This window comes from Bidens hawaiensis, unplaced genomic scaffold (assembly GCF_021521415.1).
Source record: "Bidens hawaiensis isolate Kalapana, Puna unplaced genomic scaffold, B.hawaiensis_p1.1 tig00004595_1, whole genome shotgun sequence".
Lineage (NCBI taxonomy): Eukaryota > Viridiplantae > Streptophyta > Magnoliopsida > Asterales > Asteraceae > Bidens > Bidens hawaiensis.
The window spans coordinates 1,932,813-1,949,879 of record NW_027491279.1 but is presented as its reverse complement, the minus strand read 5'-3'; the positions used below and the strand labels follow the sequence as shown (position 1 = coordinate 1,949,879).

Sequence of the window (17,067 nt, the reverse complement as noted above, 5' to 3'; positions counted from 1 at the left end):
ATTCTGATTATTCAGATTATTCGGATATCCGTTTAATCCGAATAAAAAAACATGTTTTTAGTGGTATTTTCCGGTTTTGTATATTTATTAAACTATTATTTGAAGTTTAAACTTTAAATTTGTTAATAGTAATTTGTATATTCTGGTTTGTATGTTTATTGTGATTCTAAACTATTAAATGTTAGGAACAAAAAAATAGGAAATGATTTTGGTTTATTTCGGATAATTTTGGATTATTTAGATATTATCCGAATCCGATCCGAATTGAATTCGGATAGATTCGGATCGGATAGGAATATTCTTTATTCGGATCAGATCGGATTTCGGATAGGGTCCAAAAATTTTCAAATCCGAATAATTTGTTATCCGATACGATAAACACCCCTACTTAGATGGTATATATGCCTACAAGATTCTTTTGGGCCTAACACATCGGGATTAGTTACTATCACAGTTAGTTACATTATGAGCCCATAACAAAAGGTCAGTGTCATTTTGTTATGGGCGGGGCCCAATTGGTTATCTCATCAGAATCATAGTGCATCTGTAGCCTAGGTGACACGTCTAGCACGTTACAATGGTCTTATCCGGACTATACGCTATGTACTGAAAATGCCGGCAAGCGTGAAACGATATGACGTATTATATTGCTTAATTATATGGAACGACTGAAAGAAAAAAAATGGTGAATGAACCTGGATTTTAACACTACTTTCAGACCATACTTTATTTTCTTGAACTTATTTATTTTCATATATATATTTTTTTCTTTTTTGTTGATAGATAAAGAGGTTTGTTTGGTAGTGTTGCTTAAGTCCGAAATATACCTAGAAAAAAGTGAAGCAAATGCAAATGGTTGTGGCCATAGATTAAATTTTTATTCGTGGTGTCCAATCCATGCACTAGAATGTGCCCACAATTTATTTTTTATTCCAAACAATAAACATATGACAGATTCATAGGTCTGATTTTATTTTAACGTTACAAGTAACATGCCCGATAATAATTTGATGCGGAATACCGAGCACATGTTGTTTCATTTTCAATATATATTTAAAATTACATGATCGGCCGTCATTTAGGTCTGTTTGTTTTTTAAGATAAAATTGTCTGCAATCTGATTTCATCTTATTTAATGTATGCAACTGAAGATATGGTCTAAAGGTCTGCAATCTGAAAATATAAGATTATTTGTTTTATAAACTGGATATTGTCTGCATAAGCTGAAAATTAGTTGCATGTCATATATATCACAGTAGATATAAGTCATTTAACGTTTGTAGACTGCTAAAATAATTGTTAGTGGTTTATGAACTATGGAAGTGAGTGGTGGTAAACGATTGTGGTAGGTGGTGAACGGTGGATGGTGGTGGGTGGTGGGCCGTGATGGTGGCTGACAATGGGTGGTGGTGGTGATGAACGGTGGGTGGTGGACTATGGTGGTGGTGGATGGTGGTGGCGGCGGACGGTGGGTGGTGGCGGTGGCGGGTGGTGGTGGATGGTGGTGGCGGGTGGTGGGGACGGACGGTGGGTGGTGGTGGTGGTAGTGGACGGTGGTTGTGGCAGACGGGGGTGGTGGTGGCGACGGACGGTGGGTGGTGGTGGTGGATTGTGGTGGTGATGGACGGTGGTGGTGGTGGGTGGTTGACGGTGGTGGTGGCGGACGGTGTGTGGTGGTGGTTGAGGGTGGTAGTGGCGGCAGACGGTAGTGGTGGGTGGTGGTGGCAGACGGTGGTGGTGGGTGGTGGTGGCGGTGGACGGTGGTGGTGGGTGGTGGTGGCGGCAGACGGTGGTGGTGGGTGGTGGTGGTGGTGGCGGCGGACGGTGGATGGTGGCGGATGGTGGGTGGTGGTGGTGTTGGACATTGGGTGTTGGTACTTGGTATGATTTTAAAAAGTGTGAAGATGTGTGAAGATTGTGAAAAAAGCTTATTTTGAAGACCATAAAAGCAATTTTCAGATCTTCTTTTTTTCTAAAAAACAAACAGTCTTCAAGAGCTTATGTCTGCGCACCCGCAGACATAAGCTCCTTGTAGACCTTATAAGCAAAAACAAGCACAACCTTAATAAATATAAAAAATACAATGCTTTACAAGAACGAATGGATAATAAAAGTCACACAATTTAAGATGAAGTATAACTTAAAACTCGATTATAATAATCGCTTATACATTAAGTAATTAACCCTAAATATTCCTAAATATTGCTATGTATTTTTAAGGTTGACCAATTCTTTACTTGTGGCCACTAGGTAGGAGGCTTGATTTTTTTTTAATATAAACTCTAGTTCGATCCTTGTTTACGGCACTTTAGGTGGATAATGACAATGAAAATTTTGAGTTTGGCCTTTCGAGGTTGTTAGTTTGAATCCCATGAACACCCGGGTTTTAATCCCACAATGTGTTACGCAGAGAGTTCTGCTCTTGACCTCTTGTGGTGACACAACGACTGTCAAGTAGTGGCTCCCGGCGATATGATTTACGGGAGAAAACTCAAGCCAAACTCTGAAGCAAGTGTGGACCCGGTTAAGACAAAATAGTTTGGCTAGAGCGGGCAACATGGCTCTCCAAATTAGAGAGTGCGGTTGTCTAACACATAAGAAAGTTGTCATTGTAAAAAATAGTTTTAAAATTGACCCGACTTGTTGACAAATAATATGAAATATAATAAAATATTAATTGCTACTCTATAAATTCATTACATTATTAATGAATCTCATTTACTCGTATAAATCTAACTCGACCACCTACAGATGACATGACTGATAAAGTGATTTAAGTGACTAATAAGTTGAGGTAGGGACGAATATCTATAAAGTATTTTACTTGGGTAGCATTTCGTTTCAAAAATTGTAAACCTACTCCCACTGGCTGCAGCCTGCAGGACCACCTTCTTCCTTGTTTAGCTTTACTTTTTAAGTCCTAAAATCGACATGAACCACCAATTCACTTGTAACCCCTCAGATATATATAAAGGCGTTAGTTGTGTCCATAGGCGTTAGTCGTGTCCATTACAAAATGTCATAATCTACGTTAGTGTGAACCACATAAGTACCTAGATGTACTATGTTATGAATATAATGAACAAGATAAATATAGACTATGTGTGTGGATGGGTGACCAGTCTTTTTTTTTTTTTTTGAACGACCAATTAAGTAACGTCAGGTACTCCGTACGTGGCCCCTATTGGCTAAAGGTAGCCCGAGCCGGCCACGAGCCGGACGGACGGAGTCCCTAACGGTCCACCTATTGAGGGATTCCCCGGATAAAACCCGACCTCCACGCCCACCAAACGGCAAGACAGCGAGGAGCCGGTAAAACCTAAATGTTCAATTTTTTTGCGAGAAACAAAAAAGATAAACCTAAATGTTTAATTTTTTAGCAATAACTAATACTTTTTATCATTTACATCCAAATGTGTATTTTATATGCATAATCACAAATCATTCAACACATTTGTTTGCATTTATATAATGTTTTTTTCAACATTTAACTACACATATAAATGTTATGTATTAGTATAAGTAATATACTCTATACATAACTCACATGTGCTAGAAGTTTTAGGTATATGTGTGTGAATGAATGTTTTAAATATAAAAGTGATAAAACTTGTTTCACATCGATTTGGGAACAAAATGAGGAGTTGTTTATAAGGTTTAGCCTTCACTACTCCATTGAAGCTTTATGATGTGTTTTACCACAAGTTGTTTATAAGGCGCGTAAGGGGGGGTTGCAAATTTTGGTTTCTGGAATAGAATTTCTTTGAACTCATGTGTGCCCGCACGTCTTGTGGGCACAAATGTAGCTCCAAAAACCCGGGCCCGCGTGAGGCAATTTTTGCACTTGTTTTTGAGACTGCTCACTAAGCTATAAAACCAGATGAAATGTTGGGGTTCAAATACACCAAATATCACATCTCTCTCTAACTCTCTGCTGCAACATTACCACGATTTCGTTTTAGGCAATCCGCTGTTGCTTCGAAACAAAGTACCCTGGGAACAGACCGCGAATCTGTTTAAGGGAATTGTGTCAACCACAAGTCCGATTTCACTATTATCGTTATTGTTTTATTGTTTCAGGTTCTAATACAGGTTTACCAACAACATGTTTGCATTGCATTTCAATAGTGTTCTTGTATTTTAAATAATAATTTGTTTTAATTGTTTCTTGAAAAAACTTTGTGAAACGAGTGAACTCTCATCCGTAGTGTATATATAAAGACCTAAATGCTAGAAAGCATAATTTGTAGCTAAAAATAGTTATTCACGATGAATGATTAGGAGGGACCATTGCATCTTAGGCTGAGGGGTGTGGGGGGCGCGAGAGGGGGCGCGAGTGGGGGCGCCAGCCAATAATATTGTGACGTGTGGCAGAGAGAGAAACTTGATAAGATGGGTGTTGGTTGTGGTGCTCGCGCCCCGGGCCCTGGTGTGGAGGGGCGCGAGAGGGGGCGCGAGCGGTTTATTTTTTTATTTTTTTATAAATGTATTAAAAAAACGTATTATTAAAAAAACAAGAAATTATTTAAAAAACACACATTTTTTTGAAAATTCATAATAAAAAAAAACATACTAAAAATTAAACAAACAATAATATTTAATAATAAAACTAATCTAATACAAGATCATCTGGTCGCGACGCCCACAAATGTTCAACCAACTCATGTCGAAGATACCCGTGTATCTCACGGCTCTTGATATTTGCTATGTTATGAAGTTTTTGTTGATCACTGATTGTGGACGGTTGTGGCGGAATGTCACCTTGGTAGTTTTGGCATATAGCTTTGCCCTCGTCTTCTAACGTCATGTTGTGTAGGATAAGACACGTGTAGACGACGTCCATTATCCTCTCCCGAGTCCAATAACGTATCGGGTTCGCCAGAACATAATATTGTTTTTTTATAGCTCCAAAAGCTCTTTCAATATCTTTTCTAGCAGACTCTTGCTTCTTCGTAAAATACTTCCGTTTGTCGGCGATTGGATCTGTAAAAGCTTGAACTAACACAGCCCATTCGTTGTAAATACCATCGACCAGATAGTACCCGTACTTGAAGAGTTCTCCATTTGCAACAAAAGATTGAGGTGGTTCAACCCCGTCGATTAGGTCGTTGATCAAATGTGACTGATCGATAACATTAAGGTCGTTATTTGACCCAGCAACACCAAAAAAAGCATGCTAAAACCAAAGATCCTGTGACACCGCCGCCTCAAGTATGAGGGTCGGCCCTTCATGATCACCACGGTGGAACTGACCTCGCCAGGCCGTTGGACACAAGCCCATCCAACATGCGTACAATCGATGCTACCTAGCATCCCAGGAAAACCATGTTTTTCTGCGTGCACGTCATATATGCGTTGGATGTCATACGTTGTAGGTTTACGCAGATATCTCCGAGCGTAAGTCGATATGACTCCTATGTAACACCCCGACCAAAGGCGGATTATACATCGGGGCGCCACATATTGTTTCATTACTCGTGACACTATTGGGTGTCAATATTTAATAAATACATTCATTCGCGCACGCGCAGAGTAAACATAAGATAACATAAATCATCATAAATCAATATATTATAAATCATAATATTCGAACAGCAATAACTTGTCTTGATACATTTTAATCTAGGTCCAAAATAAAGAAAACTTCCTACGTGTTCTCAAGCTCCAAAACAGCTACTGCAAACCTGAACATGTGTTAAAATAAACGTCAAACACTTGCGTGTTGGTGAGAAATCAAGTTTAATACAATACATAGATAACAATAAATCTGCGCGCAACACGTGTATGTCTGGTGTTTAACAAGGGTGTAATCAGATTGTGATCAAGCCTAAATAGATCATAGCTCATAGTTCATAGTTCAATCCGTGCTCCCAAATGAGCACAAAAACAAGAAAACATCTGTGCAAGTGTAAACAAAGAAACTGTAAACGATAGGTCTCCCGTGTTCATCTAATGGATCCATGAAAACTTCGGAATAGGCCGAACAAAGCGGTTAATGATACACACATACAAATAAACAGCCAAGTAAACGTCCTCAACACATGGGATACTGCGCGACTAAAGTTCATAAACAAGTTTAAGACTCTAAGTTTGTACGAACACATGAACATCCCAAAACATTAAAAATAAAAAGGGATTAGGTACGAGATTACTCACTTGATAAACGATGCGGTGTAAGATAAAGCAAGAACCAACTTTAAACAAGCACAAGTTAACCTATAATTAAAGATTATTGTTTTAATGATTTGTTTTAAGTCTTGATTACAAGTTAGCATAATTAATAAGTAAGTTATTATATATAATATATAATATATATTACCGGAAAAGCAGGGCAGAACAGGGAGGAAGACGGAGGACGGCAGAGGAAGAACAACGGCAAGGAGCAAGAGAGGACAGGAGAGATTAAGTGTTTTGTGTGTGCAGTGTTAAGAAAATTAACATTATTATTTATAGAGAAACCCTAGGGAACACAATCCCTAGAAAAAGGGGAAAAGATCTCAAAAAGCAAAAGATTCCAAAAGCAAAAGATATCAAAAGATATGGCAGCTGCATGGGGCAAGATAAAGCTGACAGGTAACAGTAAACAGGCATGGGCGGGTCAGATAAAGGTACTGGTCAAGCATGGAAAAGCAGATCTCAAAAGATAATGTCAGTCACTTTTTCTGTCAACCAATGGGGTTGGTGCGCATGCTGCGCCAAAAGTGGCTTTTCAGACATGAGATAGGTCAGGTCAACAGCACAGAAGATAAGACAACACAAAAGCAAACGGCTAGATTAAACAGAAGAAAAGATAAGTCTAGCGCGAGAAAGCTGCGCGCGAGAAGGCTAAGGCGCGCCGCGGGAAGAATCACATTTCTTAGCGCGCCGCGGGAGGAGCTATAATTCTTCGCGCGTCGAGGGATGAACTACGATTCTTAGCGCGCTGCGAGAAGAACTACAAATCCTTAGCGCGTTGCGGGAAGAACTACCGTTCTTAGCGCGCTGCGAGAAGAATTACAATTCTTAGCGCGCTGCGAGAAGAGTTCGTCTCGCGTATCGCTGGAACAGATGGTCTTCACGCAGGCTTCCTTGTAAGGAGTCTGGCGCGTGGAGCTGCGCAGACAACCTTAGGCGGGAAGAAACAAAGGACAAGGAGAGGAGAAAAAGAAGGAAACAAGGCTTAAGGGCGGGACGGCGACAAGAGGGAAAAGAAGGCGGAAAGAGAGAAGAAGAGGGACGGGACGGCGGAAAGAAAGAGAGAGAAGGAGGCGGGAAGTAAAATATATATTATTATTAAAAGTAAAATATAAGTATAAATAAATATTAAATCATAAAAGAAAGAGATCGGGTCAGAGAAACGGGTACCTGGGTCGGGTCGGATCGGGGCAGATGTCACATCCTACGTACGATATATATTACAAAATGTAATAAATATTTAATAAAAAGTAAAATTAATGTTTTTTACCTTGGCAGAAAAAATGAAGGGATTCACGTGCAACCCTTTTCGACATCTGTAAATACTCATCCAAAGCGTCCGACGAGATGCCGTACGCTAATTGACGGATAGCAGCCGTGCATTTTTGAAGAGGGGTAAAACCGGGAAGACCCCTAGCATCCTCCCTTTGTTGAAAAAAGGGATACCGTGCCTCTAAATCACTCGCTATACGCGTGAACAATTGCCTGCTCATTCGAAAACGAGTTCGAAAATCCGACTCCGCGTATACCGGTTGAGGGCTAAAATAATGCCTCATCAAAGTATCGTTAGCACCCGATCGATCACGATCACGAGGTGGTGCTCTAACCCTCGGGAGTCGGGGTTGATGGGCTTGATTTTGCAAGAGATTGACCACGGTTGCGGTCAAAACTCCCCCTACATGAAGAAGCAAATCATCCTCTTCGGAGGAGTCGGAATCAGACGAGTACGACGACATTATTAAAAAAAAAAAAATTGGGACGATGGGTTGTTTTTTATATGGTAAAAATGGGTTGATTTAGGGGTATTATATAGGATTTTGTAAAGGTTTTTTTAAAAAAGTTTGAAAGAAATGGTTAATATATAGGAAGTGTTGTATAAAGAAATGGGTAAGTTTGGTTTTTTTTTGAAGTTGTGTGTATAAAATGGGTAATATTTAGGAGTAAAAAAATTTTTTTTTTTTATTAAATAAAGAGCCAACGGCTCATTTTACCACTCCAACGTCTCTTTCACAATTCCCCAAGTCCCTTTACGCGCAACAGTTCCCGCGAGACCCCTGGCGCCTGCCTCTCGCGCCCCTCTCGCGCCTCGGTGGTGTGGTGCTCGCGCTCCGGGGCGCGAGCGGCCGAGCGGCTGGCCTCTTGCGCCCTTTCTCGCGCTCCACACCCCTCAGCCTTAATGACCTTGGTTGGTTTCATCACTATATTAATATTAAATTAAATAAATTAATAGTGTATGATTGTGACTGCCAAAATAGCAATCACAACTTTTTGCCCTTTTAATACAAACATGAGCCAACAGTTTCAAACACCTTATTTTTCACATCTTGTCACAAACATAACATAACTTAAAACTTATATTTATATCATCAAACTTGCATTGTTCAAGAGAGAGCAATTAAAAAATTGAGCATTGAACTTATTTAATCTGGTCCAAATACTACATCAAGACGGCTGATTCAATGACCGGTCCGGTATTCGTTATTACATATACAAACGATTAACGCCCGTCATCTCCTCCCACGCATAATCGAATCTAGGAGAAACAATTGTATTATACAATATTAAAGGTCATTTAACCTCTCCTATAAACAAAAATCTTAATTTTCATCATTATTATTATTCACCATTAATCACACTTCTTCAATTGGGCTAGACCGAGGAGTTTCGCTACTCGAACCTCTATGTAAATCTTGATACTTTTCGGTCACCTCGGCCACGACAAGTTTAGTCAAAAACAACCCTGCCACGAAAGCCGAACCCATAAGCATTGTGAAAACCGCACTCCAACTTTGGGTCGAAATGTAGCCCGTTAACACGGGCCCAATCGCAGCACCGATTGAACCCGTTCCATCTATGATCGCGGTCACCGTTGCAAGTGCCTTCGAGTTGCCTTTTAATGACTTGTGGGTCCCGAGATCCGCTGAGACCGCGGTTGTTATCAAAGCATACGGTCCGTTAACAAACATCCCAATGACAAGCATTAGAATGATGTTTACGGGCATGGATAAATGCCCGTAACTCCTGTATAGGTATAGTGCGGGAATCGCACAATATGTGAAGCTCGCTGCTGTAATTGCACGAGCGTTTAGCCGGTCAGATATATGACCGGCTAAGATTCCTCCCACCACACCCCCTACATCAAACAATGTAGTTAAGTTCCCGGCAGCCGTGCTTGATAAATACTCGCCATTTATAGCTGCAAAGATAAAAAAATATTTAATAAACAAACGTATCCAGTATAATCTCACTAAAACACAAATCTTTATTTTTTAAGAAAAAACGAATATTCACGTACCAGTGTGACTAATGTAAAACGGAAGCCAGTAAAGAAACGTATAAGCGACCAACTTCGCGAAAAAGAGGCAAAACGCAAACGGGGCAACCCCGGGTATTCTCCAAGCTTCTAGAAACCCAACAGCCGACCCGTTCTCAGTATCGGGCTTCGGGCTCAACAAAGGATGCCTTACCCCCTTTTTAGGCGATTCGGTTTCATCTTCGTCTCGATCGACCCCGACCGATTCCGGGTCAACGGGCAAGAACATAAAAACGACGACGCCAACGACCGCGATCATCAAACCCGGGACCACCATGGACCAACCCCAACCGTATGCCAAGAAATACGAAGCGATTAACGAGCCCGATATGTTACCAACCGATGTATGCGCGTTCCAAATCCCCATTATAAGCCCTCGCTTACTCTTCCCGAACCAATTCCCGACAACCGCAACCACCGAGGGCCACCCGGTCGATTGAAACAACCCGGCTGCCATTTGAACTACCAAGTAGTAGTAAAACATATGAACATTAGCCCAGTACCCGAGCCCGAATAACGAAGTAAACAAGCCCGTTCCAACCATCCCGATCGTTAAAAAGATCCTTAAATTCATTCGGTCCCCAATATGACCCGAAAAGAACATCCCAACCGCGTAAACTAACAAGAACGCCAAATCAAGGTCCCCGAGCAAAACCGTCCCGTTCGATCCAGCAAACGGGGCCCACCCGTTTCCGAGAACCCACGAAAGCGCATTCGATCTTTTCAAAAACGAGGCCGATTGCAGGGTTTCTTCGGGCGTTTGAGGATCTAACGCGCTTTTGATGATACTCGTTGTTTTACGAGTGGCATGATAACTTGTGTAAGCTAGAAATGTAACAATTAACACAATTGCTTGATGGGTTTTGAATGAAATGTTTGATTTCTTTGTGCATTCTATTAATTTGATTCCTGGTGGCTTTGTGTTTGATGATTCATGGACTGGTTCTGATATTGAACCCATTGATGAGTTACAATTACTACTAGTGACCTTCAACTTTCTTTATAATATCAACCAAGCTGAAAAACAAGATATGAAAATTTAGATAGGTATAATATTTCAAGTGTTAGGATAAAATAAATACCGTTCTTAACGTGAGAAAACATACAAATAAATAAAGTAATTATGTTAACAGTAGAGAAATTACTGTTACCTAGAGGAATTATTTCTTAGCTTCATTTTTTATTGTAACTATTATAATACCTCTCCAAATTATTATTTTTTATTATTGTCTTTTCTAAAACAAGCAAGTACATGTGATCAAGATCAATATGATAGATAAAAGACAAAAGGGGAAAATACTATTATTCCAACAAATCTAAATTATTCCTGAAAATCTTGGGATTAATTCTTTACAGTCTAATCAATAGCAGTGTGGAACCTAATTCTACCAAAAATAAAACATGGAAATCCAATTAAAATATTTCTTATTAATATTTAATTTTTTATAGTTTTCAAAATCTCTCCAATATTTAATAATTTTGTATAAAATACTTATGATAATTTCGGATATCTGAATTTCGGAATTGAATTCGGATGGAAATCCAATTAAAATATTTCTAATTAATATTTAATATTTTATAATTTTCAAAATCTCACCAATATTTAATAATTTTGTAAAAGAATATTTATGTTAATTTCGGGTATCTGAATTTCGGATTTGGATTCAGATAGTGTTTAGAATTTCAGATAATTCGTGTTCAGAATTTCAGATAATTCGGGTTTGGTTTCGGATTCAGATATTTTTTTATAACAAAAAAAAAAGTGAAAAACAATCCATAACTTTGTTTTCATCAAATTCATACGTCATCCGATTAACATCTCAAAAGTTTGCCAGAAATTAGTTAACTAGCCGACAATTATTCGAACATATGTTCCATAATTACACCAATAATCATTAACCTTTACGAACCTAATTAAACCTAACTCTTGTTTTCGAATATAAAACATATATATTAATATTAAATAAACTAATGCAAACATAAACAAGAAAGTACAATGATACCTAGATAACTGGATATGATGACAATCAGTTGCTTCTCTCTTTAGATTTCTTGTACTTGTTTTTCTAAGAATTTATGATCTGTGCATGTATGTATCTAATCTCAATAACCTCGGATCGATGTCTTTGAGTTGATAGGCTTCTGCTTTACTCTCTTATGTTGTTGTTGTTGGAAGCCAAATGGAGAATATGTTCCTTTTTTATAGCGAAAGGTTTTATTTGCTTCAAATTTAAATTACCATAATGTCCTTTGTTATCTTTTTATTTGTCATTTATCCAAATTAAATGTTTTGGTTGATATGACGATACTACCCTTAGGAGGGTACAACATCCCTTTTAAATAATAATAATAATAATAATAATAATTTAGTTAATTTTACCTGCTAATCTCCACTATCAAAATGTTTTGAGATAATATTTTTTAACTACGATTTTCCTCTTTACACTCTTCAATTTAGAGGTCTCGATGTCTTATTTAGTTATTCTGGTCAGATTATGTTGTTTTAATCAGGTTTACGCTGATTTCAAAGTTTGGATTGGGCGTTCTCCTGGGAAACTATACAGTAGACCGCCACTTGATAATCGTTGTGCCGCCACAAGAGCAGAACTCTCTGGCGTAAAACTCGGTGGGATGAAAATCCGTGTGGGCTTAAGATCTGAACTGACAACCTCGCAAAAGTTAGCTCGAATTCTTCATTTTCAATATATATCTAAAGTGACACAAGTGGAGATCGAACTTGAGTCTCTACTGGAGAACCAAAGTCTTTCTATCACTAGACCATAAATGACGGATAAATTGTGTCATTAAATATAATATTTTTGATGTTGTTTTATAAACATGAGTCAATTTGGACTCAACTTGTATGCGACGTAGTTAACTGTAGTCAAATAAAAATGAAACTTTACCAAATAGGCAAATGAGCCAAAACGATTTCAAGGCCAAACAATACAAATATGCCAATATTGACTCGTATGGTATAAGGAGTCAAAAAGTTTTCCATGCTGGTTTAGTGTATGTTTTATCCTAATAAAAAATAGCTAAATTAAAGTTATCATATGCAATGTTTTCAGACCCGGCCCAGACGTCGATCCGGGCGTCTTACTGGGTCAAAGGTCGGACTGACCCGAGAGGTGATAAATAATATAAAGAAATATTTATATATTTATATGATAATATACATATAAAAAATAATTATAACAAAAAATTATCAATAATAGCCTACTTTAATATTCATTTATGTTTTAAGCATTGCTTTTTAAGTATATAGTATTTATTTTTCAAATAAAAAGACAACAAGGAAGCATGGTTGGTGGGTAAATAGGTTGTTAGTTAAAGCTTTCATACTCCAATTCGCCCAGATTTGAATCCCGGCTCAGCCAAACTGCCATTTGATTTTTGATTTAATTAAAAAACAAGGATTTACCGGTTCAACCACCGGTTCACCGGTTCCGGTCTGACCGGAAACCGTCCAACCCGGCCGGTTTGTTAGAAAACGGGTTTAGAGTGCGAACCGGATCGGAATATCCAGCGTGTCCCGGTCGGACCGGTCCGACCGGCCAGGCCGGGTTTCAAAACAATGATCATATGAATTCATCTATATAGAGGTTAGATTAAAACAGTCCTGAGATTAACGTTGCAAGTCTTTCTGAAAGAGTATGACAGTTGCTATATAAACCTTGATGGTTAAATTAGCAAAATAACTCAATCACTGGTAGTTAATGACAGTCATGGTGTCGTTGTATTAGTCATTTTTAGATAAAAGATTTAAGAAGTTGTTTGGTTATTTTGTGAAGTTGAAATGCCTGTCCTTGGTTTGGTAGGCATCATTAAATATTGTTGGAATTATATTGAGTATGGTAATTAATTATATATAAGAGTAAACTGCGGATTTCGTTTATGTGGTTTAATAAAATTTGTAGTTTTAGTCAAATAGTTTCAATTTTGCGATTTTTGTCTATGTGGTTTCATTTCATTTGCAATTAAACCCAACCACACTAACACCTTTAAGTTTGGTCGTTAAACCCCATCAGTGCACCCTTAACGTGAGAGGCAGTTGTGTCATGTTCCCCTCAAATACACTCCAGCCCTCCCGTACGAAGGCTTGCGAATTAGGGTTAAGGTTTATTTGGAGAAAAAAAGAACAAAATTTCCCCTCACATGAGGGGCACGTTGATGGGTTTAACGAACAAACTTAACGGGGTTAGTGGGGTCGGGTTTAATTGCAAGTTAAATGACAAAAGGACGAAAATTACAAATTTAAAACTATTTGACTAAAGCCGTATATTTGAACAAATCAAAGAGACGAAAACCGCAGTTCTCTCTATATACAATAACAAAAATAATAATCACAATTATAGTATCATTAAATTAAAAGCTTATATATGTTAGGGGTTTTTTTAGTCATTTCCACAAATTGAAAGTGTAGTTTTAGTAGTTGATCTAAAATCAATTAAATATGGGACACTAATGTCCATTATTTGTTAAAGTAACTACAAAAGACGAACCGACTCAAAGTGTAAATCCAATTTTAGTTTCTATAAACATTACATTATTTGTATTGCTAGTACTATAATGTGACAAGATGGGTAGTATTAATTCATATATACTTGTTAAATAAAATCTTATATATTACTTGTTTATCAATTAATAAAAGCAACTCATAGATTTTTATATACGACAAACGATACCCGTTGTTCTTTGCTTCAGCCATAAAACATATGTTTTCTTACTCATAACTTAAATTCAAAAGTATATAAGGCTATATCAAGAAGGGATGTGATCCTCATACATCACCCCCACATGGCTATACGGCCCGTATAGGGTAAAAATGACTGACAAGGGGACAAAATAAACAGTCTTTTGCGGCCTATATGACCGTATAGACCTATATGAGCCGTATAGGCATTAAATGGCCCGTATTGCTCTCTGACAAACCATAAAACCTATATGGTCGTATAAGGCTATACGACTGTATAGAAAACATTTGCAAAAAATATCAGACTGTCTTTTGACCACTGTTAATTGCTGCCGGAAAAACAACTATACGAGCCTATACGAGCCATATAGTGCTATATGACCCGTATAGACAGATTTTCAGTTCTCTAAGCTTAAAACATGAAATTTTCCGGAAAAACAACTATACGAGCCTATACGAGCCATATAGTGCTATATGACCCGTATAGACAGATTTTCAGTTCTCTAAGCTTAAAACATGAAATTTTTTTATGATGGTTGATAGGATTAAGCTGAAAGTAATTTGACTGAATGTAATATCAGGATTAAAGCTTGAAACGTGAAATATTTGTTTGAAGTTTAATAAGATTCTACCGAAAGTTACTTAACTTTAATACAAAACATAATTTTATATAAGTGAAAAAACACATGAAAGGGTCGAAAATGAATTGTCACACAAATTCAAACAATCTGTGAAAATTTGATTCAAATTAGGTAAAAGGTTCACAAATCTAAAACTAGTCAATCAATTTTAAAAGAAAAAAAAATTGCGTGTAGTGTTTACATGAATAGACATGCGTGAAAGCACAAACCACGAATTTCACTTTCACCACCTTATTTTAAATACCAAAATGTGTAAATATTAATTTCTTTTTAACGGATTTGCTAGATGGAAAACAGGTGTTGGATCTCAAATATTTTAATTCTACCATTAAAGTGATTGTTGGTGTTGGGATGGATGGGGACAACGGGTAAATGGGTAATGTCTTCTTGTAAGTTACCGAAGAACGGTTTGTTAAATTTGAGATCGGCCTGTTAAAAGATTAAACTGAGTTAAGAGCTTAAACAATCTCGAGTCAGAACCTGAGTCCGAACTTCATATATCAAGTTTGATTAGATTCGAAAGCCCAAAACAAAACTATTATTAAATTATTTAAAATAATAAATTTTGTTTGGTATAATATATATATAGTTATAAACATATATAATAATAGAACATTAAATAAATAATAAACGAGCTGAGTCTTAGATGAATTCGGCCTTTATACGTCAAGCTCGACAAAGCCGAGCTTTTAGCTAATATCTCTTAAACTAAACGAGGCACACTCGAGATTTAACGAGCTCAAGCTTGTCTAAGTTAACTCGTTCAACATAAGGGTGAGTAAATGGCACCGGGTACCGGTACCGAATCAGGTACCTACTTGGTAGCAAATTTATAAGATTTCGGGATCGATATGGTACGGTTTTTTACTGAATTTTTGCATTGGCTACTAGTATCATACGTAGCATTTTTTATACCAGTACCCTTTTTTTTCAAGTTTCAATATTAGTATTTTCGATGCAGATACTTTCGATACCAAGCTCATTTCTAGCTAAACAAACATTTGGAAAAAGTAAAAATAAATTTATAGTGTCGCCTAAAAGATATTAAGGCCACTTGAATTAAAATAATATTAGTTACACAGATTCCTTTTTGAACTAAAGAAATATGGGTAGATTCGTCAATCCAAGGAACATAATCTAAATATGACAAAAATAATAATATTTTAATAGTAAAGGGTATTTTGGTAAACTCAGCAGCCGACTTGTTAGACACAAATTATTGTCAAGGCCAGTTGATATATGCAGAGGCAGGATGTAAAAGCATATTCGCATATCCGCATAGTATTATACCTTCCGTGTTTTATCCCATGATTCGCTACGAATATACCCGGGCCCACTTGTCCTACGTGGCAACAATGCTGACGTGTATTCTTTAAGTGGCCATACATAGGATTCCACGTGGCATCAAGTTCTTGGCTGGTAACAAATGCTTGTCCGAATCGGATCATTTGCTATTCTCTCGTCCACTAATAAAGATTTAACCTTAGATTAATTAATAAAATAATGATTTTGGTTATTGTTTATTTATTACCATGTGCATTCTTTTTAAAGTAAATAAAACAAGGGGTGTTATAGTGGTTTAGTTGTTAAAATAAAACAAGTTAAATTGTAACTTGACTATATTGGTTTTTCAATGTTCCTTTGATACATTAATCAAAAAGGGTGAAGAAATACGGATATAAACCGGAGTCTATATGGTATTTATACGGTATGAATGAATAGTGAAAGCCTTGAATTCGAGCAAATGATCTGCGTCTAGGAGATTAACAAATAACAACGTCATTATCCTCGTACAAGAAAGTGGGCTTCCTGTAACCATTAATTACCATCCGTCTTGAGGATCAATATGACAAGTAATAAGTATGAGTGAGAGTAGAGAGAGTTGAATCCTTATACTGCTTGGAGAAGGCTCATATATAGTTGAATCCTATACATGTGGTGCTTCCCCGTTGGACTATTTCTCCTTATGCAATTGTCAAGTAACATCAGTAGTTCCTGCACGTATCTTTTATTCAAGTTGCGATTCTAGAATGGCAGTTCGAGGGTGTGTGTCTGCGGGTTTGTCCCTGTGGCGTTTTCCTTTTGAATCTGATTCTATATCTCTTCAAAAGGGCTAGAGGCATAGCTTTTACCCATTTGTATTCTATTTTCCATGTAAAACTACTATACGTTAATTCTACGTATGATAAAGCGATAAGTTTTACTCAAGAGTTAATGATAACCCCATGAAACGCATGTTTGAA

General features: G+C 37.5%; 1 protein-coding gene across 2 annotated transcripts; it reads right to left on the bottom strand.

Annotated features, from left to right (window-relative positions):
- Positions 1-8,571: 8,571 nt before the first annotated feature.
- LOC143627097 (putative glycerol-3-phosphate transporter 1) lies at positions 8,572-11,670 on the bottom strand. 2 transcript variants are annotated; one of them, XM_077096996.1, is made up of 3 exons: positions 11,491-11,670; positions 9,470-10,504; positions 8,572-9,370 (listed from the first exon to the last, which is right to left on the bottom strand). In XM_077096996.1, the coding sequence occupies exons 2-3, from the start codon at positions 10,446-10,448 to the stop codon at positions 8,805-8,807; spliced, it is 1,545 nt and encodes a 514-aa protein (XP_076953111.1). In that variant the 5' UTR covers positions 10,449-10,504; positions 11,491-11,670; the 3' UTR covers positions 8,572-8,804. The 2 variants fall into 2 exon arrangements, with proteins under 2 accessions (XP_076953111.1, XP_076953112.1); XM_077096997.1 differs by lacking the exon at positions 11,491-11,670 and having other exon boundaries at positions 9,470-10,516.
- Positions 11,671-17,067: the final 5,397 nt, after the last annotated feature.

Coding starts and splice junctions, on each gene's coding strand:
- LOC143627097 (XM_077096996.1), bottom strand. CDS start 10,448: ATGGGTTCAATATCAGAACCAGTCCATGAATCATCAAACACAAAGCCA. Junction 9,371..9,469: donor GTTTTACATTAGTCACACTG/GTACGTGAATAT, acceptor TTATCTTTGCAG/CTATAAATGGCGAGTATTTA.